This window comes from Chiroxiphia lanceolata, chromosome 26 (genome assembly GCF_009829145.1).
Source record: "Chiroxiphia lanceolata isolate bChiLan1 chromosome 26, bChiLan1.pri, whole genome shotgun sequence".
NCBI lineage: Eukaryota > Metazoa > Chordata > Aves > Passeriformes > Pipridae > Chiroxiphia > Chiroxiphia lanceolata.
In genome coordinates, this window is record NC_045662.1 from 5,078,092 (window position 1) to 5,103,133 (window position 25,042).

The following is a 25,042-nucleotide window of genomic DNA, read 5'->3' on the forward strand; positions in this document are numbered from 1 at the left end:
CCTTGTCCCTGCAGGGCTGGAATTAGTGGGATGCAGGGAGGGTGCAGGCAGCATCCAGGGCACGTAGAGGCTGGGAACAGGCTGGATCACACCCGGCCCACCACCGTGCACGGGCACTGTGCCCCTGCCCTTGCCCAGAAGCCAAGTGGCATCCTGGCTCCGGGGCCGCGGGGTCTGCGCTGACCCAGCTGGGAAGTTCCCGAGGAAACAGTTGGGGTGTGTTTTATTGTCCTTGGTTCTGCTCGAATTTGGGAGTGAAAGGCACGGCAGGGAGCCCGCTGGCTGCTGCTGAGCCCAGGCAGTGCTGGGGGATCCTGAGGGATGGGGAGAGGAGGTGGGAGAGCCACAGCTCTGCCATCCCGTGGGGCTGCAGGGCGTGAGGGAGATTAATCCTGGGATGGATGTTAATGGTTCCTTAGGGGTGGTCTTGGCATCCCCTGGCTTTTCCCAGGAGGTTTGGTGGAGGGTGTCCATCAGCCCAGGAGCAAGAGGACGGTGGGGAAGCTCCGGCCCAGTCGCCCTCAGCTTTCACTCCCCGTGTTGCTGCGAGGGAGTGAGGAGACAGAGCAGACCCCTCACTCCCACCCTCCCATGCTGGGATGGACCCTGGGTGTGTCCAGCTCCCGGCATTCCCATGGGACAGGGGCGTCCACAGCCCGTGGGCTCGACTGAAAACAGGAGTTTAATTCTCTGAGAGCTGATTTTAAGTGACCAGATCCGGTGGTGGCTGGACCCGTTCGGCACATGGCAGTGGCACGGGGGGAGGGCGCTCGTGTGTCCCCTGATGTGGGGGCTGCCTTGTCCCTGCTCCTGGGCACGGTTTCAGTCGGATAACCTCGGGCAGCTGGGCAGCTCCCAGCACTCTTTGGATGTGGCTGTGAGGGTGAGCCCGGGGCAGGTCCTGGAGGGCACTCGACCATCCCAAAATGAGTGCAGACAGAGCGTGGCTGAGCCAGGGGCGGGGACAGCAGTGGCTCTGAAGGTGCCTCTGAGCAACCTGATCTAGTGGAAGGTCCCTGCCCACGGCAGGGGGTGGAACTTTAAGGTCCCTTCCAACCCAAACCGTTCCAGCATTCTGTGATTTGATGCCAGCAGGTCCCGGCTCAGGAAGGGGTGGGTGTTTCTGCAGCACGACATGAGTTAAGTGCAGCGGCGCGGGAGCCCTGCGGGCTCTCCCTGCGCTTCCCATCCCTCCCTCTCATCCCTGGGAGCCTGGCAAGGAAGGGGTTAGTGCCGAGCAGGGCTCTGGGTGCTGGGCAGCCTCCGTGGGTGCTGAGCAGGCAGCGCTGGCAGTGCGGCAGTGCAGCCTTTGGGAGGAAGCAAGTGCATCCCGCTCTTCCGGCTGCGTTAATGGCCGGGTGCGGGGGAGACGCATCGCTCCGAGGGGCTTCTATTCTCTCGCCTCCCTTTCTCCCCAGATGCACTCTCCGCTTCCCCTCCCCTCGCCCCTTTTTGTACGAACGCTCTCTCGGCCGATTTTTCATGCTCCGCTAACTGCCGGCGCTTTCACGACCCGCGTGAGCTTTGCTGCCTCATGAAGATTTATGAAACTGCAGTAATAAACTGTGTTTGAAAAGATCCTTTTGATGATAAAGCCCCGCCGGGCTGCTGGCGGGGGGGACCCGGGCGCACCGCGCCGCCGAGCCCGCAGCCGCTCTCGCGGGGCAGCGCCCGCAGCACCGGGAAGGTTTTTGGGGGCCTTTCCCACCCTGAAGAGCATCACCTAAAGCACGGTCAGGCTCCGGTGCCCCCGGCGCCTCTGTTTTCCCGGGAAGCAGGCGATGGCCGGACCCTGCTAGCAGCCCGGGGCCGTGCCCCGGCGCGGGTGACACCTTCTGCTGGCGGGTGAGGAAGATGGATGGATGAATCCGCAAAGAGAACCGCGTTCCCTTAACCTCCCGCTGCTCGGAGAGGGGCTGGCCAGGATTTACCGCGGGATTTTGGCTGTCGTGGGAGCCCTGCGCTCGGCCAAGGAGCCGCCTCCAGCCCCTGCAGAGCCCCGGGGGGCTGCAGCCCCCAGCCCGCCGGAGCAGTTCCCCGGCCGCCGTGGGAGCCGAGCTGCGCCCGCGGGTAAGCGATGGGACGGTCCCCGGGGTGGGGAGGACACATCCCGCAGGGACACCCTGCCAGGCTGGGCTGGGCTGGGGCACTGCCGAGGTGGGCACCCCGTGCGGGCTCCGGCCACCGGCTCTCCCACCCCAGTGACCTACTTGGAAGCAGCGTCGGGAAGCACTTTCCAGGGATCTGCTGCTGCTGCTGCTGCTGCTGCTGTCGTGGGCAGCCCGTGTGTGGGTACCACTGTGTGGGTACCACAGCTCCGGCATCCCCGCGCCCGGGGAGGAGGAGAAACAACTTTGTGGGGGCATTTTGGGGCGGCGGGATGGAATTATACCCTCGGGGCGAGTCCGTGAGGGAAGGATTAGCACCCTCTTCTCAGGGATAGTGCCAGGGAAGCACGACTGTGAGTGTTTTAGGGTCCCTTTCCCAAAGAGCCTCCCCGTGTCCCAGCTGGTGGTTGTTTCCTTGTCCGATATCGTCTCTGGGATATCTGGAGGGAAAAGGTGGCTGACGTGAGGCCAGTACACGTGTCTGCAGTGGCTTTTCCTCCTCTTGCCTTGGAGAGGTTCTCAGATCTCAGGGTTTGTGGTGTTGGGGCTGTGTCTCCCTCCTTTGCCCTGGGAGCGGATGCAGCACGGCCGGGGGTGGAAGAGCCCCCGACGGGCTCCAGCTTGGCTCTGACCCCTGTGCAGCTCGTGCAGGGCTGTTCAAATCATCCTTTTTAGCAGCCGGCAGAGGGAACAGCGAGAGCTGGCGCGTTCCACTCCCGGAGCATGTAATTAGAGAGCGGGGAGCTGCATGCTGATCACAGCAGCGGCAGCAGGAGGAGGAGGAGGGTGGGAAGGGGCTGGAAACGCGGCCCCATCCCAGGGCTGCTGAACTCGGGGCTGGTGGAGGCACCTGGGAGGTGGTTGCAGGGAAGGAGCCCCTCTCACACCCCCCAGATCCCCGTCCCTGTGTCCTCCTCCTGCTCGAGGCCTCTTCGAGCTGCTCTCCCCAGTGAGGGAGAGGAGCTGCAGCTCCTTCCTCCCAGCCCTGTCACTGCTGCAGCTGGAGCTGTCAGGGTGGCCCTTCATCCCTCTTTCCCAGCCTTCCCAGTGCACCATTCCGATGGGATAGGACAAGGCTGGGAGTCCCTGTGGCGCTCAGGGTCCGGCTCTGCCGAGGGGCTGGTTTGGGGGGGATGGACCACAGTGGGCACAGTGCCTGTGCCAGGGGGTGCTGGGGGTCCCACTGCCCCAGACTGAGCTGGGAGCACCCTGGCTGCTCCCAGGGGTGCTCCAGGGCACTGCCAGTGCTGGGGCTGGGCTGGGTGTTGGGTTCTGGGCACAGTTGCCCCCCAAACACGTCTCTGCTGCTCTGTGGTCACGGAACAAGTGCTTGAGCAACCGGACGAGGGGGGGAAAGAGTTTTCTGCCTGATATCAGCAACCCCCAGGGAGAAAAATGTGTTCTGGGGCTGTTACATGAGGGGAGAGGTGAGCAAGCAGCTCCTGGGGCTGGGTTGGGGCGTTCAGGACAAATTGCTCCATCCGTGTTTCCCGTCAGTGCCGGGTTTGGCAGCGGCTCCGCAGCCGGTGGGACCCCGGGGCGATGCCCTTGCCCCTCTCTGAGCTGCCTTTTCCTCTGCCAGCAGTGGGACCGAGGTGTCCCCTCTGACTGCTTTCCCTGGGGGAGCTCAGGGTGTTTTTGATGTGCCCCTGTGACCCTCCCCTGTGACACGGGGACCCAGCAGGGCGAGCTGGGGAGGGACGGGAGCTGCAGATCTTCCCAGATCTTCTGGGAAAGGGGGTGACAGCCTGGCCAAGGTCACATTCAGCGGCAGGACGGGAGCTGGACTGGTTGCTTTTTGGAGGAGGCAACGGGAATCAGGCTTTGGGATGTCCCCGTGGCATTTGCTGAGCGTGTGATGTCCCCGCTTGGCTCGGAGCAAACCCCCTTGTACGACCTTGAGCAGAGGAATCGTGTCCGTAGCACACGCTGGAGTCCCATCCTGCATTAATAACACCCACACAAAGCTAATATGTTGGGCTGATAAATAATTAAGGGAGAAGGAGAAACCCTCTACGATTTGCTTGACGGGAGCTCTGGGAAGGAAGGGAGTGGGGGGAGAAAGGACGAGGAGGGAGATGAATAATGGATCAAGGTTAAAAGGGGAGCAGAAAGGGAAGCCTGAGCCCGGTGGAGCCCTGCAGCACCCGCTGCTAAACTAGTTAGTGGTGGCAAAGACAGCTGGGACCGGGCCAGGGCTGGGTGACACCGGCTCTGATGACATGAGACACTCAACAGTGGCTTTTGGGGTGGAGGAGGGTGCCCTGGAGCTGCTCTGCAGCGGGCACGGGGCTGGGCAGTGAGGGCTGTGGGGTGGCCTCGTCCCGCAGTCACCGAGGAGGTGCCAGGCACTGGCAGCGTGTGGGGACTTCCAGGCATTCAGCACTGCTGAGCTTCCCTGGAAATCAGAGTCACAACGTGCAGGGAATGAATTATTAGCAAAGGGACGAGTCTCTTTTGCCTCACTGTGCGTGTGACCCCCCTGGCTGCCCCCCTGCCCCCTCCCTGCCTGCCCGGGGTGGGCTGAGCTCCGGGAGAGGGCTGGCATGGGGCAGGGCATCCCTGCAATGCCGGGTTTGCTGCCGTGGGCTGGGCTGGTCTCTGGGAGAAGCAGCTGCAGGATGGGGGGGCTGAGCCCTCCACTGGGGTCTCTGGCAGGGCATGGGGGGCCTGGCCCCCCCGGCACAGTGCCCACACTGACGGGCAGACACGAACCTCCCCCTCCCCTCCCGGCCTGATTTAATTTTCTTTTTGGTTTGTCCTGTGTCGTGTCCTCTGTCTGTCTGTGCCTCAGAGCAGTGCTCAGTTCCCGTGTCTTGTCTGTGCTGTTTTAATGACCCAACGCTGTTTTAATTCCTGTTTCGCTCTGAACATCGTGGTTTTGGTGGCATCCCAGCCCTCACATCCCCCCCACTGCCCCGGCCCCTCCATCCCCTTGCCCCCTCCACCTCCTGCCACCGCCAGCCCCGTGCCCAGGAGCGGGGACACCGCAGAGGGATAAACCCCGCACCCCCTCCCCGTTCATCCCACCGAGGGACCACCCCGCTCCCAGCCAGCCCCACCCATCGCCCCTGGCTTAAACAAACCCTCCCCACCCCAAATCTCTGCTCCCCGTGGCAGCGGGGGCCGGCCCTGACCGCGCTGTGCTCTGCCCGCCCCGCGCAGATCCCGAAAGGACGAGCGGCCACATGATCTCCGCGGACGATGCCGAGTACCCGCGGGAGTACCGGACCCTGGGCAACGGCACCCGGCGCTTCTCCAACGTAGGGCTGGTGCACACCTCGGAGCGCCGGCACACCGTGATCGCCGCCCAGAGCCTGGAGGCCCTCACCGGCCTCCAGAAGACGGAGATGGAGCGCAAGAGGGACGCCTTCATGGACCACCTGAAGAGCAAGTACCCGCAGCACGCGCTGGCGCTGCGGGGGCAGCAGGAGAGGATGCGGGACCAGGTGAGGGGGCGTCTCCTGCTCGGGGTGTGGGGTGAGGGGGGGGACAGGGAGCCTTTTGTGGTGCCTTAGGGGTGGCTGGAGGGGAAGGGGCTCCGGGGGGGGGGGGGCTTGGATGGCGCGTGAGATTGGGGGGGGAGGGTGGTTGTAGCAGCCTCGGGGGTGGGGGGAGCATCCGCCAGGTGTGAGGATGAGAATTCCGCAGGTGTGAGCATGAACATCCCCCGGGTGTGAGGATGAGAATTCCATAGGTGTGAGGATGAGAATTCCACAGGTATGAGCATGAGCATCCCCCAGGTGTGAGGATAAGGATTCCACAGGTGCAAGGAAGAGCATCCCCTGGGGGTGAGGATGAGAATTCTACAGGTGTGAGGATGAGCATTCCATAGGTGTGAGGAAGAGCATCCCCCAGGTGTGAGGATGAGAATTCCACAGATATGAACATGAGTATCCCCCAGGTGTGAAGATGAACATTCCATAGGTGTAAGGAAGAGCATCCCCCAGGTGTGAGGAAGAGCATCCCCCAGGTGAGGATGAGCATTCCATAGGTGTGAGGATGAGCATCCCCCAGGTGAGGATGAGCATCCCCCAGGCACGAGGATGAGCATCCCCCAGGCATGAGGAAGAGCATCCTCCATCCCTGGAGGGCAGCACCCCCTCTCTTCCCAGGACTAGGGCTCTCCCACGTGGATTTATCCTGCAAACCCCAACTTTGCCAGGGAAGGGGCAGCCTGACCCCCCTGCCTGGGAGCTGCCTCTGGGATGCCAATGCCTCCCCCCTTGGCTGCCCAGGAAGGGGCTGGGGAGCTCAGGGGGCTGCAGGACAGGCCAGGCAGAGGCAGGGAGGGGCTGTGGGATGCAGATGGATGAGGTGTGCTGGGGGTTGGCACCGTGCCCGTGCCAGGACATCCTCTGGTTGTGCTCCCCAGGGACCAGCCGGTCCTCGGAGCAGGTGACACATCTGGGAGCCCTTCTGAAAGCAGCAGAGCCCGAGGGATGAACTATCCCTGGGGGTGACACCCATCCCTGTGCCTGGGGGTGCCCCAGGGCTGGGCAGCACCTCAGGGTGCGGGGGACCCCAAATCCCCCTTGTCTGGGTGCCAGCGATGCCGTTGGGCGATGAATCCCCGCCCAGACAGGGTGAACACGGAGCATCCGGAGGAAGTGGCTGGGAGGAAACCTCAGATCATCCCCGACAGACCCCGGGGGGAGGGAGGGAGGTGACGGCTCCCAGACCTGGCACAGCGGAAGGAAATCCAGCTGTGTCAGGAAAATCAGCAGCAGCCGCCGCCTCGCTGCCTCCTCGGAACCGTCACCTGCCTGGCACTGCCCCCCACGCCCCCAAAACCCCAAATTTTGGCTAAAGGGTGATTATTAATCAGCCTCACACAGGGCACACTCCATCTCTGCCTCTTATCAGGTGGATCAGGGACATTGCCAGGCACAGGGTGGTACTTTCCCAGTCAATAAATAGGATTTTCTTTTTTTCCTTATTATTACAGCGATTTAAGGACTTTTCTTTTTTTTTAAATAAGCGGCGGCTACGAAAAAAAAATAAAAATCCAGCTTGTGTTGGCTCAGGGCCTGATAAGCTGCAGGGGGTTTTTATAAGGTGAAAGAAAGATGATCTGGATTCGGGAATTATCTGCTTTATTTCTGAACCAGTGGCCTGGTGGGGGGTGTCTGGGCATCTCTTGGAACCAGGCAAAGCCAGCCCGAATTTTTGGGTCCCATCACTCCCCCACCACAAGCATCAACTACTTGCAGCTGGTACAGAAATCAGAAGCACCCCAAAATCCTACAGAATCCTATTTTTCTTCTTTTTTTTTTTGGCCCTCTTTTCCCCCTTTTTTTTCTTCACTTCCCCCCCAGGCAGTAAATAATAAGAGGGAGAAATTAATCTAAAAACCCTGGAAACCTCAGGTGCCAACCTTTAAATGACATTGGGATCCAGCACTGGCTCTGCCTGAAACATCTGAAACTTGCTTTGCTATTCCAGAGGAGCCCAGAAGGTGTTTCAGATCCCAGGCTTTGCTGTTTTATTGGGATTTTGAAGACAAAATTACGTGTGAGAGAGTTGGTAACATCAGAGGTGAATAGTAACATTCCACAAATGTCAACAATCCCTTTTCAGCCTGGCAGAGCCTGCAGCAAAAAAAAATGTTGGATTCATGCACGGGAACGGGAAAGGGAGAGAAATACTCATTTATAATTTGTGTGTTTAAAACAGAGCAGGGAAAAAGAAAAAAAAAATGCAGGGGAATAATTGTAGCAACACCCATCAGACCTGTGGCAGATCTGAGGAGAAGCCCGAGGAGGCTGATTTAAAATCCAGATGGGAGAATGTGCTGAATGGGAATATTAATGATAAAGAGAGGAATGGGAATGGGATGGGGATGGGGGGCTGCTGGAGCGTGTTGGCTGTGGGAACTGGGGGGAAAATCCTGCCCTGGGAGGGGTAAATCCAGCAGGAGGGGGGTGGAAGTAGATGATCTTTAAGGTCCCTTCCACCCCCAGTGTTCTGTGATTCCGTGGTTGATGCTCTGGGAGTTGGGATTCGCCCGGAGATTCTCTGTGGCGCCTCGTGTTGAGTACACAGAAAGTTAGGAACTGCTGGAAAAATGAGGAATGAGTTAGAAAAATAAGGGACAGGTGGGAAAATATGGAAAATAATTTTATGTTATTAGGAAAATAATATCGTGGTCCGTCCCTGGTTCTAATATTCCCGTTGCTTTCGGTTGTTGCTTTTCCCACACGGGGCTCAGCGGGTGCGTAAGGACCGGGAACGTGTGGCTTTGTGCAGAGGGATTATAAATCCCAGGGGAAAAAAAGGGATTAGGGACTCATTCCTTGTCCATAACCTGTAAAAAGCTGTGCTGTGATTAGACCTCATCCTCTCGGAGTCCTGCAGGGTGGGGTTGAGCCCCGGGGCTGAGCCGGAGCTGAGGTGTCCCCCCGAAAAAGTGTCTGGAATCTTGGATTTCAGCTTGTCCAGTTGTGCTGCAGGGAAAGGAAAAAAAAAAGAAAAAAGGCCAGGAAAAGGCTGAAAAGGCTGAAAAGGCTGGAGCTGAGTGTTGGGAACGTGGTGGCGGCCGCCTGACGGCAGCAGGTTTGCAGCTGCCCGGAATAAATCCGACTGGGGAATGAATAAATCAGAGGCAGCGCGGATGTGCAGCCCCCAGGGACCCCCAGGGACCCCCAGCAGCACCCGGGGGGCACAGGGGGGTGTGGGGCATGAGGGGGGCACGAGGGATGAAGTTGGAAGGGCCAGGCAGGGCGTACAGGCAGGGATGGAGGGGGGGCTGCAGGCAGGGATGAAGGGTGGGATACAGGGAGGGATGAAGGGTGGGATACAGGGAGGGATGAAGGTCGGGGTGCAGGAAGGGATGAGGGTTGGGGTGCAGGTGCCCATCCCTGTGTCCATCCCCGTTATTCCCAGTGTCCATCCCTATGTCCATCCCCGTTATTCCCGGTGTCCATCCCTGTGTCCATCCCTATGTCCATCCCCATTATTCCCGGTGTCCATCCCCGTTATTCCCGGTATCCATCCCTATGTCCATCCCCGTTATTCCCTATGTCCATCGCCGTTATTCCCGGTGTCCATCCCCGTTATTCCCGGTGTCCATCCCCGTTATTCCCGGTGTCCATCCCTATGTCCATCCTCGTTATTCCCTATGTCCATCGCCGTTATTCCCGGTGTCCATCGCCGTTATTCCCGGTGTCCATCCCCGTTATTCCCGGTGTCCATCCCGGTGTCCATCCCTGTGTCCATCCCTATGTCCATCCCCGTTATTCCCTATGTCCATCCCCGTTATTCCCGGTGTCCATCCCTGTGCGTTCCCAACGCTCCCCCCCCCCCTCTCCCGCCATTCCCTCCCGGCCCCGCCCCCCCGCGCGCTCAGCGCCCCCTGCCGGCGCTGCGGTGGCGGCGCGGTGCCGCGGTTGCCATGGCGACGTTGCCGCGGGCGGGGCGGGGCGGGGCGGGAGGAGGGGGAGGCTCCGCCCCCTCGGCCCCGCCCGCGCCCCCCGAGCCGAGCCGAGCCCGGCGGGGCCGAACGGGGCCGAACGGGGCCGAACGGGGCCGAACGGGGCCGAACGGGGCCGAGAGGAGCCGGGAGGGGCCGAGCGGCGCTGCGGACCCCGCGGCGCTCACCTGCCGCAGGTACCGGGCGGGCGGAGCGGGATGGAGCGGGTGTATCCCCCCCCCCCCCCGGTGTCAGATTCTCCCCCCCGAGCTCCCCTTCCCCGCTGTCCTGGTGTGGTTCCTACCCAGCCCACTATGCCCCTCCCCAGAATTCCCGGTCGCCACCTGGAGATGCTGGTTGCCCTCTCCCCCACCCCGGCACCGACCGATCGTGTCCTTGCGCTGGCAGCGGGGCTCGGCCCCAGAGAGGGGATTGTCCCCCCTTTCCTTTAGCCCCCCTTTCCTTCAGCCCTTCTTTTCCCTCCAGCCCCCCTCCTTTCCCTCCAGCCCCCCTCCTTTCCCTCCAGCCCCCTCCTTTCCCTCCAACCCCCTCCTTTCCCTCCAGCCCCCCCCTTTCCCTCCAGTCCCCCCCTTTCCCTCCAGTCCCCCCCTTTCCGTCCAGTCCCTTCCTTTCCCTCCAGCCCTCCTTTCTCTCCAGTCCCCCCCTTTCCCTCCAGTCCCCCCCCTTTCCCTCCAGCCCCTCTCCTTTCCCTCCAGCCCCCCCCTTTCCCTCCAGCCCCCCCCTTTCCCTCCAGCCCCCTCCTTTCCCTCCAGTCCACCCCTTCCCCTTCAGTCCCCCCCTTTCCCTCCAGTCCCTTCCTTTCCCTCCAGCCTCCCTTTCCCTCCAGCCCCCCTCCTTTCCCTCCAGCCCCCCTTTCCCCTTTCCTGGGGGTTCCCCTCATTCCCAGGCTGGCAGGGGGAGGTGGCAGTTTGTGGGTGCCATCATCCCTGCCTTGCCCTTTGGGGTGCAGCACATGGGGAGTCTCACCGTGCCCCCCCCTCCATGTGCACATGGGGGCTGTGCAAAGCCCCCAGTGGTGCCCACACCAGGTCCCAGGGCAGCTCTGCGTTGTCACCCGTGTCCCTGTGCCCCCTCAGGGGACACCGATCCCCTCTGCCCCTCCCGGGCAGTGGAGAGGGGCAGATGGTGGCCTGGGCACGCAGCATCCCTGTGCCCTGCGGGGGTTTGTTCTGCCTCCAGCTCGCCTGGCTGAGCATCCTCCCCACAGGGCATCTCCCAGCCCCACGGGGAGACCCCCAGGTGGGTGCCCAAAGCCAGACCCCTGCGAGGGGAGGAACAGTTTGACCCTCACCTCGCTCCAGCCCCCTGAGGGGGGTCAGAGCCACGCGGAGAGGTGCCCGTGGCCTCGGCATGGGATTGGCATCGCCTGGTCCTCGTGGGGTACCCGGCCCGGGCAGGTTTGGGGGTCCCTGGGCACTCCACCTTTGCAGAGAGAGTGGGGCCGGTGGCCTGTGAGCGCTGCTCGAGGCAACCCCGGTGGCACGAGTGTGGTGGGAGAGGGGAGCAGGGTCCTCCCTTGTGGTTCCTGAAGTGTCATGTTGGTCTCTGGAGGTGGAGAGCGGCGGGAAGGGCTGTAATGGTGGAGCAGAGTGTGCGTGGCTGTCGGGAGTAACACGAGCGTGTGTGCGTGTCCCTGGGACTGCAGCCGGAGCTGTCCCTATCGATTCCCTCATTTTGCTTTACTGGGAGAAATTCCTGGCTGATTAAAAGAGACCTGGCCCGTGGTTTGGCTGGGAACGGGGGAGCTGGGGTCGTGTAAAGCTCTGTGGGTCACCCCACTTCTCCTTGGTTGCTCGGCTGTTGTTTTTTTTTAATGGAACCGGGTCTTGAAGTCCCGGAGAAGTGGATAAAAAATACGCTGGTGACAGTGATGGCAGCCCTGGAAAGGGCAGGAATGAGCCCATGGAATCGTCCGGCAGGGAGATGCCCGGTAGATGCCCACGGGGGACTGGAGGTGGGATGCACCTGGAGCGCTCCTCCTGGCACGGCCACGCTCCCGGTGCTCCCCCTTCCTCACCGCGGTTCCTCCCTGGAAGGGCCGCGCGTATCCATCCCCTGCTCCCCGGCACACGCGGGCAAGGTGAACGCCTCCGTCCATCCCTGCCCCGAAGTTTCCCGCTGTTCCCAACCCCGATCCAATCTCCTTCTCTGCCCGTGGCCTCGGGGGTCCTTGCGAGACGGGTCCTTGCGCCGGTGTGGCGGCGCTGGGCTGGCGCGGAGCGGGCTGAGGGGAGGGAACGCCAAAGCCCTGCAGCAGCAGCAGCAGCAGCAGCAGCAGCAGCAGCCGGAGCGGCAGCTCCGCCGTCCCTGCGGCTCTTCCAGCCCCGCTCCGGCGGCACCGGCAGCGTCGGGAGGGGAGCGAGGAAGAGCAGGTCGGTCTCCATCAGCCGCGTGTCGGGGTCCTGCCCCCCCTCCCCAGCTTTGCTGCTGGCTGGGCAGGGGGTGGGTGGGCAGCGGTACCCCCGGGACCCTGCGGCGGGAGGCGGGGGGGCCGCGGCTGCCGTCACCCCCCCGAGGGCACGGTTGCAGTGCTGGCGACCCCGCCGAGGATCCGGCCCTCGTCCCTTGGGTTTCTCGGGGGTTTACCTACAGGGATGAGCTTCCCCGGGTTTGGGGGCGCCCTGATGGAAGGGGGGAGGTCACCCCGAGGCTGCCAGGGGTCGGAGCGCGGTGCTGCCGGTGCCGTGCGCGGCGGGGAGCGGAGCGGTGCTCGCTGCCTGCTCGCTGCCTGCTCGCTGCCGGGTTTACCTTGCACGTCCCTATTGTGTTGGTCCACCTACGCCGTGCCGTTGCCATGGCTACTCTGCCATCTGATCTGCCCAACTTCTGCCTGCTCTCCCTGCTTTCCCCCAAAACCTTTGGCCCGGGAGCAGGATGGAAGGTGGAGGACACCTTGACCCCTGCGGGGAGCTCCTGTTGGTGCAGGGGCCGGGTAGAGGTGAAACAGAGACACACACACACACACACACACCCTCCCTCCTGAGCAGGCTGGGGGTGTGCTGGGCACCAAACCTGGTCCCCAGGGCACCTGCAGCACGGGAGAGGTCCCTGACCTTGGACGTGGAGACTGCAGAAGGGAGGTTCTGGAGCCCAGGCAGGCAGTGGCGTGGCTGCTCCTCAGCAGAGCGTGTCCTGATGCATTGCTCCGAGCAGACATTGCAGATCTGTTTATCAGGAAAGGAGGGGGCTTGAGGGAGAGCAGGGGATGCAAATCCACTGATGGCCAGAGGTGTTTGGGCTCTGGTGTCACCTGGGCTGCCCCAGAGACACCACGCCTTGGGTCAAAGCTGTAATTAGTGCTGAAGAGCTGCTGCTCTTGGAGGAGGAGGAGGAGGGTGCGTGGGCAGCTGGAGGGTCCTGGAGGGAAAGTTTGAGCCGTGCAGGTGGGACAAGGGTCCCGTTGAGTCACTGTGACAGTGGCTGTGGCATCTCTGGTGACACTGTGGTGGCCATCAGAGCCTCTGGGGGGTGGGGACAGGGGTAGCAAACCCCAAGGCTCTGCCTAAAGATACCAGTGCCTGAAAGGGGAGCAGCAAAACGAGCGCCTTGGTGCCCTTCTCATGGAAGGGTCTGGTTTGGGTGACCCACCGAGCCTCCTTAGGAGCCCAGGTGTGATGGGAACGAGCCCCAGCCCTCCTGCATCCCGTCTTGTCTCCGCTGGCCTCTCTGCTGCTCGGGTTTGAGAGATCCTTGCAATGATTGTGAGACCCCAGGTGACAATATCTGCAGCACTCGCTCCCCGCTCTGCCTGGTCACTGTTTGCATTCGACTCTCTCTTGTCTTGTCACTTGGCCATTTCCACTTTAATTCAGTTTCTCTTGTGCTGAAAAGCGTTAAAAAAAAAAAGAACTTTAATAAGGAGAAACAGATTAAACTCGCTTCGCAGTTATTTTTCAAGGAGATTTTTGTTTGTCAAGGCGTCGTGCCTGAGGGGGGGACTCGATCAGGAACTGGAACTCCTGGAAATGAGTTAATTAAAAAGCCGATGAAGCTGCCTCTGTCCTCCCTTGTGGGAGCTGGGGCTGCTGCTGCTGCCCATTTTAGAGGGACACTTGGTCCTGCCTTGTTAATCACTAACAGGTTTGTGTTTTATTTGCTAACCAAGGGAAATCCACCTTGGTCAGGGCAGTGACCCGCTTGGATTTCATTTACCTCCTGTCTCCTCCTGGGACAACCACAAAGACCGGTTTATTTTGAACTTAACTCCGGTGTGTCCTTGATCACATCCCTCCAGCTCTGCTTTTCCTCTCTGCAGCCTGTGTGTGTGTGTGTGTGTGTGTGTGCACCCCTCCAGCCATCCCTCTGTGGGTCCAGGGCAGCATCTCCACCCCCTCCTTGCTCTTACACGTGTGTTCCAGCTCCTGTGCACACACGTCTGTGCTCTGGGAGGAGGGGGCCTGGTCCTGTTTAGTCCATCATTTTTGCAGCATCATGGACATGACTTTCATTGTAATTATAATCTCAGCCTTTGTAATTCTCCCTACCTTCTGCAGAGCCCTGCTGCAAGGAGCCTCCTGCTTTATTGCTTGTAACAAGGCTGTCGCTTCAAATCCTCCCTCGGACCATTATCTCCCTTTGATGCTTTTGAAGAGCCAGCGATATGTTAATTCTACCTTGGCCCTCTCCTCTTGCCTTTCTCTTTGTACAAATCCAACCCTTGCCAACCTGGCTGGCTGCCGGGGGGGGGGCTGGCAGGGAGCTGGGCACTGCGCTGGGGGGGGCTGTCCCTGCTCTGCCCCTGGATTTTGGGATGTAGGTTCATTTAAGACCATTCCTGTGCTGTCTTGGTGTCCGTGCCCGGAGCGGGACGCCCGTGCTGGGGGTGCTGGGGGTGCTGGGGGTCCAACCTCGTTGCTCTGGGGGGTTTGGGATGGGTGGAGGCTGAGCTGGGCAGTGTGCCCGAGCGGCAGCAGTGCCTGTGGGGACAGATGGAGCCCACAAAGGTCTGCGTGGTGGTGTCCAGGGCCCGCTTGGCGCTGGCAGACAGCGCCAGATTGTCAGCCCTGCACGGCCCTGCCACCCAGCAGGGCACGGGCAGGGCAGGCAGCGTGTCCCTGTCCCCCCACTGCTGCTCAGGGGTCCCAGGGAAAGGGCTTTTCCAGGGCTGGATCCAGGGACCTGGGAGAGGAGGGGTGCTGTGCCATCCTGGCATGTGCTCCAGGTCACACTCTCCAGCCCAAATCACTTCCAGAACATTCTGGATCCCCTCCCTTGGCACTTGGGGTTCAGACAAGCTCGTGATGTGATGGGGAGCTGGTTGTGTGCGGTGGGGGTGTAATTTATGGGCTCTGTGATAAGCTTGTCCAGTCATCCTAAAATAATAAATAAAGTACACACCCGGGGCTGGCAGGAGATAGGATCAGTAATATCAGGGCTGAGGAAAATTACTGAGGCTCTTCGAGAGCAAAACGAAGAGCAGGGAGAGGAAAAAGAAAAGTTGCAGAGAGGAAAAAAGTCAGGGGCGTCGTCACCTGCCACGGACTGGGTTGGGGTCCTTTTGGGGACTGGGCCAGACTGGTTTGACCACAGCTCTTCCCAGTGATGCTGAAACATCTGATCTGTGGGAAGGGCCCATTGCAGCCATTCAGAGCACGCAGGAGCTGAGAGAGGGGGTGGGCACCTGAGCACCCCCCAGGTGTGAAGGCAGAATTTGGGGAGCAGGTCCTGGGTGTACTGGTGCAGGGAGGAGGGGAGAGCCAGCTGCTGGAGGCTGCTGAAGGGAAGGGGGTGGAGGATTTGCTCCTGCCCGTTGGAAGTCGGGTGTGGTTTGTCTCGGCTCCCTCGTGCAGACTTTCCTGGGGGGCAACATCCCAGCCCGGGGTGGGGAGTCGGGGTGAGGCTGATGAGCAGGAGCAGAGTTACAGAACTGCTGCCCTGTGCAGCTTCCCTGGAGACATTCCCAGTGAATGTCAGAGCCTTCAGGGGCTGATGCAACCCTGCTCAGCACCCAGACAGCTCCAGCTGAGCGGGAGGTGCCCAGGGTTGGTGCTTTGGGCTGGCACGTGGCAGTGCTGGATTTTGGGCATTGCCCCCGTGCACTGCTGGGTGGGCAGTGGTGCTGCCAGCCTGCCTTGTGCCCAGAGTCGCTTGCCATGCACCCAGCACCCCTTTCCTTGTACCCAGCACCCCTTTCCTTGTACCCAGCACCCCTTTCCCTTCACCCAACACCCCTTTCCCTTCACCTAACACCCTTTTCCTTCACCAAACACCCCTTTCCCTGCATCCAGCACCCCTTTCCCTGCATCCAGCACCCCTTTCCCTGCACCCAGCACCCCTTTCCCTTCACCAAACACCCCTTTTCCTTCACCCAGCACCCCTTTCCCTTCACCCAGCACCCCTTTCCCTTCACCCAGCACCCCTTTCCCTTCATCCAGCACCCCTTTCCCTTCACCAAACACCGCTTTCCCTGTACCCAACACCCCTTTCCCTTCCCTCAGCTCCCCTTTCCCTGCACCCATCACCCCTTTCCCTTCACCAAACACCGCTTTCCCTGTACCTAACACCCCTTTCCCTTCACCCAGCACCCCTTTCCCTTCACCCAGCACCCCTTTCCCTTCACCCAGCACCCCTTTCCCCATACCCAGCACCCCTTTCCATTCTCCCTGCACCAAACACCCCTTTCCCTTCACTCAATACCCCTTTCCCTGTACCCAGCACCCTTTCCCTTCACCCAGCACCCTTTCCCTGCACCCATCACCCCTTTCCCTTCACCAAACACCCCTTTCCCTTCACCCAGTACCCATTTCCCTGTACCCAACACCCCTTTCCCTTCACCCAACACCCCTTTCCCTTCACCCAACACCCTTTACCTTCACCCAACACCCCTTTCCCTGTACCCAGCACCCTTTCCCTTCACCCAGCACCCTTTCCCTTCACCCAGCACCCTTTCCCTTCACCCAGCACCCCTTTCCCTTCACCCAGCACCCCTTTCCCTTCCCTTCCCTCAGCTCCCCTTTCCCTTCACCCAACACCCCTTTCCCTTCACCCAACACCCCTTTCCCTTCACCTAACACCCCTTTCCCTGTTCCCAGCACCCTTTCCCTGTTCCCAGCACCCTTTCCCTGTTCCCAGCACCCTTTCTCTGTTCCCAGCACCCTCCCCCTGGAGCTGAGGCCGTGGAGCTGCTGGTGTCAGTGGCTCTGTGCAGTGGGTGTCTTTGTTACTCCCCAAATCCACTCTGAGGCTGTTTCTCGCTTTCCAGGGAGTGTTTTGGAAAAGCTTGGCGTGCCCAGGGATGGGCTGGGATCCTGCTGGTTGTTATCTAATAGTGCCTGGTAATCAGGGCTCGGAAGTTCTATTCCTGGTCCTGCCTCTGAGTCACGGTGTGCCCTTGGAAAAGACCTTTGTGCCTCGAGGCTTGTCTGCCTGAGAACACTGCACTCGTTGGGCTCAGATCACTTTTCAGAGCAGTTTTGGTTTGGTGGAGGCTGAACTTGGGTTGGGACTGCAGATGTTGTGTGGAATATTAATGCCAGCAGAGCCTTGAATTGGAATCAGAGCGTCCTGCTGAGGGTTGGGATGAGTCTAACAAGTGAATTTGTGTTTATACACATCGACTGGGCCTCTGCTTACCTTGTCAGCAGAAGGGGGAAATCAGCAGCAAGCGAAGGGGAAGGAGGCAGCAAATCTGCCAGTGGGTTGGGAAAGTCCTTGGATAAATACCCTGTGATGGTCTGATGTCATTGCAGCTTCTCCCTGAGCGTTGTGGTGGGAGACTCCTTGGCAGCACATTGCAGGGACTGGAGGGGACTGGGGGGGACTGGGAGCTTGGTGCAGGAGCCCGGTTTAGATTTAAAATAACAGTTAAAGAAATCATCCTCTGAGGAGCAGGTTTGCAGGCACAGTGATTGTGGTGGACAGATAAATGCTGCCTAGAAACTGGGGTGGGGGTGAGAGGGGAGGACAGAGCAGGCAAGAACTTGGATCCCAGTGAAAGACTGTTGGGACAAAAGCTGCCCTTGTACCTGTTTCTCCCACCCCACCCATCAGCTGCACATCCCCTTCCCAGTGAGGTGGATCCCTCCCCTGGTCACTGGATCCCCCTTCCCTCCTGCTGGAGATGGGACAGGGCTTGGAGCAACCTGGGACGGTGGAAGGTGTCCCTGCCCATGGCAGGGGGTGGGACTGGATGAGCTTTAAGAGCTTTAAGATCCCTCCCAACCCAACCCATCCCACGATTCTGTGCCTTGCTGGGCTCCTGCAGCCCCGGCCCGGCCGTGCCCTCCCGGGGCTGCCCTGGGAGGGGGTCCTGAGTCTCTGTGGGTGTCACAGCGAGCTGAGCATCCCCAGAGAGTCCCAGTGGTGATGCCCAGTGGGTGGCTGTGGAGAGGGGAGCTGCCAGCTCTCCAGCTCACCGGGCTGTGAGCGGTGCCAGCTCCCGTCACCGGCGGCAGCACATCGGTCTGACACCGGCGAAAACACCACAGGGGGGGCAAAGGGTGCTGGGGGAGGGGGAGGGATTGGAAGATCCCTTTCAAAATGAACATTACCCTGACTTCCAGCACCGCAGCAGCCCGACCAGCACGTGCCAGGATGGTGCTGTGTGCCAGGATGTCGTCCCGCTCCCCGCTTCGCCCTGCCGGGGTTGCTCTGCACCCCAACCTGCACTGACCCCCAGGAACCCCCCACCCCTCCCTGCCTGCCTGATCCTGCTCCCCCCTCAGCATGAACCCTCCACCAACCCCTCGGGAGGGACAGAAACCAGAGCAGGTTGTTTGAACCGTGGCAGTTTAAACTCAGCGATTCTCAGAGGGAAAACAAAAGTCAAAGCAGAATCTTAATGGTTTTTTTTTTTGTGTGTGTGTGTGTGTGTGTGTTTTCTTTCGTTTTGTTGTTTTATTTTTTTGTTTTGTTTTGTTTTTTGTTTGTTAGCAACCCAACTACTGGAGCTTTAAGGTCAGTATTTCTGATTTTTCATGCTTCTGTTTGAAATGCATGTGCTCGGCCACCCTCGTCCCATCGCTGTGCCCGTGGAGGGAGGGTGGGAGCTGGGGGTGTCTTTTTTTCTGGAGGATTCCTGGGCCAAAGGAGTTTGTTGAGGATTCCTGGGCCAAAGAAGTTTGTGGAGGATTCCTGGGCCAAAGGAGTTTGTGGAGGATTCTCGGGCCAAAGGAATTTGTTGAGGATTCCCAGGCCAAAGGAGTTTGTTGAGGATTCCCAGGCCAAAGGAGTTTGTTGAGGATTCCTGGGCCAAAGATGTTTGTGGAGGATTCCCAGACCAAAGGAGTTTGTGGAGGATTCCCAGGCCAAAGGAATTTGTTGAGGATTCCTGGGCCAAAGAAGTTTGTGGAGGATTCCTGGGCCAAAGAAGTTTGTGGAGGATTCTCGGGCCAAAGGAATTTGTTGAGGATTCCCAGGCCAAAGGAGTTTGTTGAGGATTCCCAGGCCAAAGGAGTTTGTTGAGGATTCCTGGGCTAAAGGAGTTTGTTGAGGATTCCCCGGCCAAAGGAGTTTGTTGAGGATTCCTGGGCTAAAGGAGTTTGTTGAGGATTCCCAGGCCAAAGGAGTTTGTTGAGGATTCCTGGGCCAAAGGAGTTTGTTGAGGATTCCTGGGCCAAAGGAGTTTGTTGAGGATTCCTGGGTCAAAGGAGTTTGCTCCCAGCTCAGCAGCAGTTTAAGCTCGTGAGAAGGATTTATGGTTTTGGGCTGAGTTGTGCAGATACAAACCTGGTCTCTGAGCAGGACGAGTCTGTGGTCTGCCCTCATTCTCAGGGCACACCCCCCAGTCCAATCCTGCTGCTTTGGAGTTATTCCATTGCAGCACAGGCCTGAATTCTGGGAAAAGGACGGACAAAAACGTGTTTTGGGTGGGGTGGGAAGCCTACCTGTGGAGCTCCCTCCTGGTGGCCGCTCCCAGGCAGAAACACAAGGGTTGCTCTGGTTTCCAGCCTCTTCCTCCTCCTCCTTCTCTCCCTCCTCCTCCTCCTCGAGCTGTGGAGCTGAGCTTGTCCCTCCCACGGGGACCCTGCCGAGCTCTGGGACCTGCCACCCTTCCCATCACACCGTGTCCCCTTCACTCACCTCCACCTGGCTGATGCCCAGCACCTCTTCCCTCTCCCGAGCCCCTCATTCCCCAGGAATCCCACCTGATCCCACGGTGGCGGGCGCCAGACGAGCTGGGGAATCTCGGGAATCTCGGGACGGGAGATGCTGCGCCAGCACTTCTCGGGATTGATGGAGAGGGAGGAGGAACGAGCCCGGCGAGCTCGCGTTCCGCCTTGGGGGATCTCTGGGGCAGGAATCAAAGTTGTTTGGCTGGGCTGGAGGTGCCCGGGAGGGGAAGGAGCATCCCTGTCCCCACCCTCTGCGCTGCCCCTCGGGCTGCAGGGAGGAACGGGGGGGGGGAGAATTCCTGCTTTTGTGCTTTTATTGCACCGGGATCTCCGTGCCCACCTCTCCCGGGCTGCACGGAGAGGATGCGGTGCTGCTGTCGGGAGCCTCCTGGCAGCTCCCGGGGGCTGTCCCTGCCCGCTGGCTCCTGCCAGCACCTCGCGAACAGTCGGGCCATTGTGTGCGGGGTGAACTACGCATGTCCCCGCAGCGCCCCTGCCTCCCTCCCCTCCTCCTCCTCCTCCTCCTCCTCCTCCTCCTCCTCCTCCTCCTTCTCCTCCTCCTCCTCCTCCTCGCCCAGGGATGCTGTGGCAACGCTTCAAGGTCGCCCGTGCTGCGGGGTGACCTTGGCGTTCTTGTCCCCCGGGTGGGTTTTGCTGTCCCAGTGGTCGGAGCGGGGGAGTCGGGAGATGCGGAATGTGGGCACTTGTCCCGAGTTTTCCTTCTTGGAGTGTTTGCAGCGTAAAAAAACCGGGGGGGGGGGGTGTGTGTGTGTGAGCAGCAGCTCCCTGGATGTTCAGCTGTCTGGGTTCTCACAGCCACGTGGCTCCCGGGGGCATTCCTAGGGCTGGGAGTGGGGGAAAGGCGCGAAATCCTCAGTTTTTATATTTTTTTACCGTTTTTTTGTGACTTAGAAATGAAACTTGCACGAGGTTTGGGGGTCCCCCGCCCCGCAAGGTTCCTCCTCAGCAGCAACCCGGGGGTTGCAGCCACGGGGATGTGTTTTCTCTGATCACATATTTTTCCACCCAACCCTGGGAGTGCTTTGGTTGCAACGGGAGCACCTTCCCCAGCTCTCCCCGGGGTTGTGGGAATGTGTTATGGGTTAAATCCCCCTCCTCTTCCCAGCCCCAGCTGCCTGACCCCGCTACCAAGTGGGGCATGAGGCAGAGGCAGCTGGGGATGGCTTGTCAGGGGCAGAGCCCTGCGGGGAGGCTGATCCCAGCAGGCAGGTGCCGGGGGCTTCCTCGAGGCCACCGCAGCCTCCTGTGCCCCCTGGGGCCTCCTGTGGCTGCAGGCTCGGCCTCCCACCCCCCTAAATCAAACTTCCATGACCCTTTGGGGTCCCTGGCTGTGTCCAGCTGCCAGGCTCTGCTGCTGGGGTGCAGAGCCAGCCCTCCTCCATCCCTTGGCCCCAGAGGGGGGGGCTGCAGCTGGCAGGGGGTGGAGGGGATGGGATGGTGGGAAGGGCTGTGCTGGATTCCCAGGGACACCCAGGGACGTGGCACGTTGCTGCTGCTGCTGCTGTCCCCCCTCCCTGGCACACCCCCCTGCCTGGGGACAGGTGGTGGCAGGTGCTGGCTGAGCTTTGGGGCCTGGGATTTGGGGAAGGGGGTCCCTGCACTGCTGTGTTTGTGAGTCACAGATCCTCCTGTGTGTTGGTGGCAGAGCTGTCGTTGCAGAGAAGGGTCCAGGACATCCCACTGTCCCCGGGCATTCCATCCCACGCACCCCCTCGTGCCCACAGATCCCATCCCAACCTCTGCCACGCTCCCTCCTCCTGCCCCAGCACATCCCTGGCATTCCTGCCCCCACTTCCAGCCTGAGCCAGCCCCTCTCAGCTCCCGACTGTCCCTTCCCAACGAGCTGTGCTCACACAGAGCCATCGATCCGGCTGCTCCATGGCCGGTGTCACACTCCTGCCAGCCCCTGAGTGTCCAGGCACATTCCCAGATCCCCTGGCCAGGACAGCCTGGTGTTCCCCCTCCTTACATTTCCATCCCCTGAATCCCATCCTGGCTCCCAGCCACCATCCCTGCCGTGTGCTGGGTGTCAGAGGGGCATCTCAGCCCCGGGGCCTGCAGGGCTTGGGAGTTCCAGGGGCACATCCAAGGGGAAAAGTCCTGCCGGGAACCTCTGTGGAAAGAGTTGAGGCAGCACGGAGGGCTGGGGGCTCCCGCTGTGCTAATGCAGGGGGTGGGCTGGCTCCTGGCAGGATGGAGGAGGAATGGGAAGATCCAAAGGCAGAGCCTCGGCAAGAGCTCCTTTGGTGCCAGGACTTTAAAGGAACATCAAAGGCAGCACAGCAAAAGCCAGGGAGGGAAAAAACGACTGGGATGTGGGAGGGAGAACGGGGAGAGAGGGACACACAGGGCGCATTTGTCTTTAAAACAAGTGTCTGGGGCCGTGTCACCCGCGCTGAGCTCGTGCCTGGCTCCTGCTCCAGCAGCACTGGATGGCTGGTTACGGCCCCTCCATGGCACGGGGCTTCCTTCTGGGAAGCCATTTCCGTCTCACCAGCGTTTTCCCGGCCGGAATTACAGGCAGGCAGCGGTATTTACTTGCAGGAGATGAGCAAATAGCAGGCAGGCTTAGCTCCTGTAATCCCGCTGCTCCCGCACCAGCCTCCTCCCCGCGCCCTCCCGGGGCCCTGCTCCGCTCAGGGATGGGTTATTCCTGCTGGGAAGGGGGGCTGTGGGGTGGGGCAGGACGGGGGAGCAGCTGCTGGGCTCCTGCTCCCCCCTCCTCGCTCTGCTTTTGGGGCTCTGGCTGGTTTTGTGACCTGCCGTGGGAGCTGCTCCCCCGGCGCTCGGTTTTCCGTGGATCCTGGGTGTTGGGGGTATTTATTGTCATGGAATCACAGCGTGGTTTGGGTCGGAAGGGAGCTTAAAGACCATCTCGTTCCAACCCCCGTGCCGTGGGCAGCGATGCCACCCCCCAGATCAGGTTGTTGGGAATGACAGGAGCATCCCTGGCGTGGGAATGGGGGGGCTGAGGCGTGGTGGGACTCGCCGGGTCACCCAGGGGAGATGCAGCAGCACAACCCGCAGCAGTGGCTGGGCTGGAATCCTGGATTTGAGGCTGTCTCCCTACAGCTGATCCTGCTGAAGTCGTCAGCTTTGGGGTTTTTTTTTGCACTTCCAACCGGCCCTTCCGAGCCTTTTCCCCGAGAGGCTCTGGCACACGTTTCACGTTTCCCAGCGCCCGCCCTCCCTGTCCACAGCTGCTCCAGCAAATCCTGCCTCAGATTCCAGGGAGCTGAGCCTTGTCACCTGCCACCCTGAAGTCCCTGACGCTGCTGCCCCGTGTCCCTGCTGCTTTCCAGCCTGGAGCAGGTCCCCTCCATGGTGCTGCAGCCCTTGCTCCCCTGCAAGGGCTCGTCCCTTCTCCCCCCTCCATCCCCTCTCTGCTGCCTCCTCACACTTGGCTTTGCTTCCCATCCTCCAGTGTCCCTGAAGGATGCAGTAATTTGCTTATTTTTGGAAGCTGCTGTCACACGAGGCAGCGGCGCCAGAGCAGGGACTGAGCACGGCCAGGAAGGGGCTGGGTGGGGGTCGGGGTGCCAGGGATGGAGGCAGGACCGGCCCCCTCACCCCAAAAAGTATCTCCTGCCACGTTCCCTTCCCTAACTCGTACCCTGAGACCACCTCAGCCTCAGGGGAGCTGCTGGATTTGGTCCCCCACGTGTCCAGGGTCTCGTGGCAGGATGCTCCTCTCCCCACGGCTTCCAGGCTGGACATTCCCGTTTGAGACACGGGGAAAACGACCCCGGGAATGAAAACCCGGCTGCCTTTGCTGGGAGGTTAATGATTAATGCTTGTCCTCCCCGTGGGAGTCAAGGTGGCACCCGGTGCTGGGAGATGAGTGGGATGAGTGGGCACAGTGTCCCCTCACCGGGGCTGTTCCCAGCTCCAGCCTCCTGCCAGGGATGGAGCAGCTCTTCCCATGGTTCCCAAGGTTCCCGGGCACCGGGACCTTCTGCTGCCCCACTGCGAGCAGCGAGGCTGCTCCACCCCTGTGTTTCTGGGGAGAAAACGAGCGTTTTGTGGACTGAACGCAGAGTCCTCCTCATCGTGGCTGGACCCGCGGGGACAGCCCTTGGATCCTTCCTTCTCCCGGGTGGGTATCCTGGTCCGACCCCGGTCCCCTCTGCCAGGCAGGTGCTGCCGGGTGAAGGATCGCGCTGGGCGACCAGCAGCGTCAATATTCATGAGGCTGCAGAGGATCCAGCCTTTTAAATATTCATCAGGCAGGCGAAGGCTGTCGGTGCCAGCGGGAAGGGGAGAAAACGCAGAGAGAGGGGCCAAGCGGCCACTCGCGTCCCCGCGGAGCCGCGTCCGGGGGCAAAGGGGGGGGGGTTCAGCTTGGAAACGCGACATCCGAGTGCCGTCACCCCCCCCCCGGGAGGGTCGGGCAGGTGCTGGATGTCGGGATCGCGGCGGTTCTGGCTGCAGGGACAAACATCCCAGGGCAGCGAAGCTCCCGCCGGGGCTCCCGCTCACATCTGGCTGCCGGGGGCGGGCCGCGCACATCTGGAGGGGGAGGGAGGGAGGGCCCCGTGCTTTAGTCAAGGGGTCCGGTTTAAAGAACTAATCCGATTTTAACGTTAATCCTGTTAACATTGAGATCAGGATTAATTCTGGGTTAATCGGGATAATCCTGACAAAATGTTGAGCATTAGACGGGGGGTGAATTATTGCTGCCGGGAGCGGCAACGCTTTTAATTTGGTGGCGAGACACGGGCTGGGAGGGGGGAGAGAGGAGGGGGATGAACCCCCCTGGATGGGGGAGACTCCTGGAATATCCCTTCAGGTCACACCCTGGGCCTCTCATTCCTTCCACCTTTGCAGCCCCAGTTGCCTCCAGTTTTCCCTCCTTTTCTTCCCGACTGGGCAGCTCCCGGCTCTTCCCTTTCCAGGGACAGGGGCTGGGCTGGTGGAATTCCCTCCTGCACGAGGAGTTCAGCATTCCTGGCTGGTGGAATTCCCTCCTGCACGAGGAGTTCAGCATTCCTGGCTGGTGGAGCTGGGGGGAAACGCTGTGTGAGGATACAGAGAAGTTTGGTTTCACCAGGATCGAGCCGGGATCAGGTGCCTGAGCTGGGATGTGTGGGAGCAGGGTGGCACCACTGCCAGGCACGTGCAACACTGGGATGCCCTGTCTGTGACTGGTTTGAAGCTGGAGGGCCGACACCCAGGCTTGGGAGGCTGCTGAGGGCACGCCTGGGTCCCAGGGATGCTGAATTCCGGTTGGGAATGCTGGGTTCTGGTTGGGGATGCTGAGTCCTGCTCGGGGATGCTTCCCAGGAGGAATTTGCAGCCAGACCCGAGGCAGGGAGGGGTGTGCTGGGGAAGTGTCCTGTTACCTGGGCTCTGCTCCTCTTACAAAACAGCACCAGCTCTTGGCTGAGTCACCTCTGGGAGCATCAATAATTAAGGACGAGCGGAGTTCG

At 60.6% G+C, this 25,042-nt stretch overlaps 1 protein-coding gene across 12 annotated transcripts in view; it reads left to right on the forward strand.

Moving 5' to 3' along the window:
• The window catches only part of SRCIN1 (SRC kinase signaling inhibitor 1), a 76,067-nt gene that overhangs the window by 28,408 nt on the left and 22,617 nt on the right, over window positions 1-25,042 (forward strand). For 7 of the 12 annotated variants that reach the window (XR_004360925.1, XR_004360929.1, XR_004360926.1 and 4 more), the window contains exons 1-3: window positions 1,309-2,070; window positions 5,274-5,557; window positions 18,412-18,435. Coding sequence is in view for 4 of the 12 variants with exons in the window: in XM_032711274.1 (XP_032567165.1) it covers window positions 1,863-2,070; window positions 5,274-5,557; window positions 18,412-18,435 (516 nt within the window). In the remaining 8 variants the exon portion in view is untranslated. Of the gene's footprint in view, window positions 1-1,308; window positions 2,071-5,273; window positions 5,558-9,658; window positions 9,717-18,411; window positions 18,436-25,042 lie in introns of those variants that run through there. The other 5 variants (XR_004360930.1, XR_004360931.1, XM_032711278.1 and 2 more) reach the window with 4 other exon arrangements.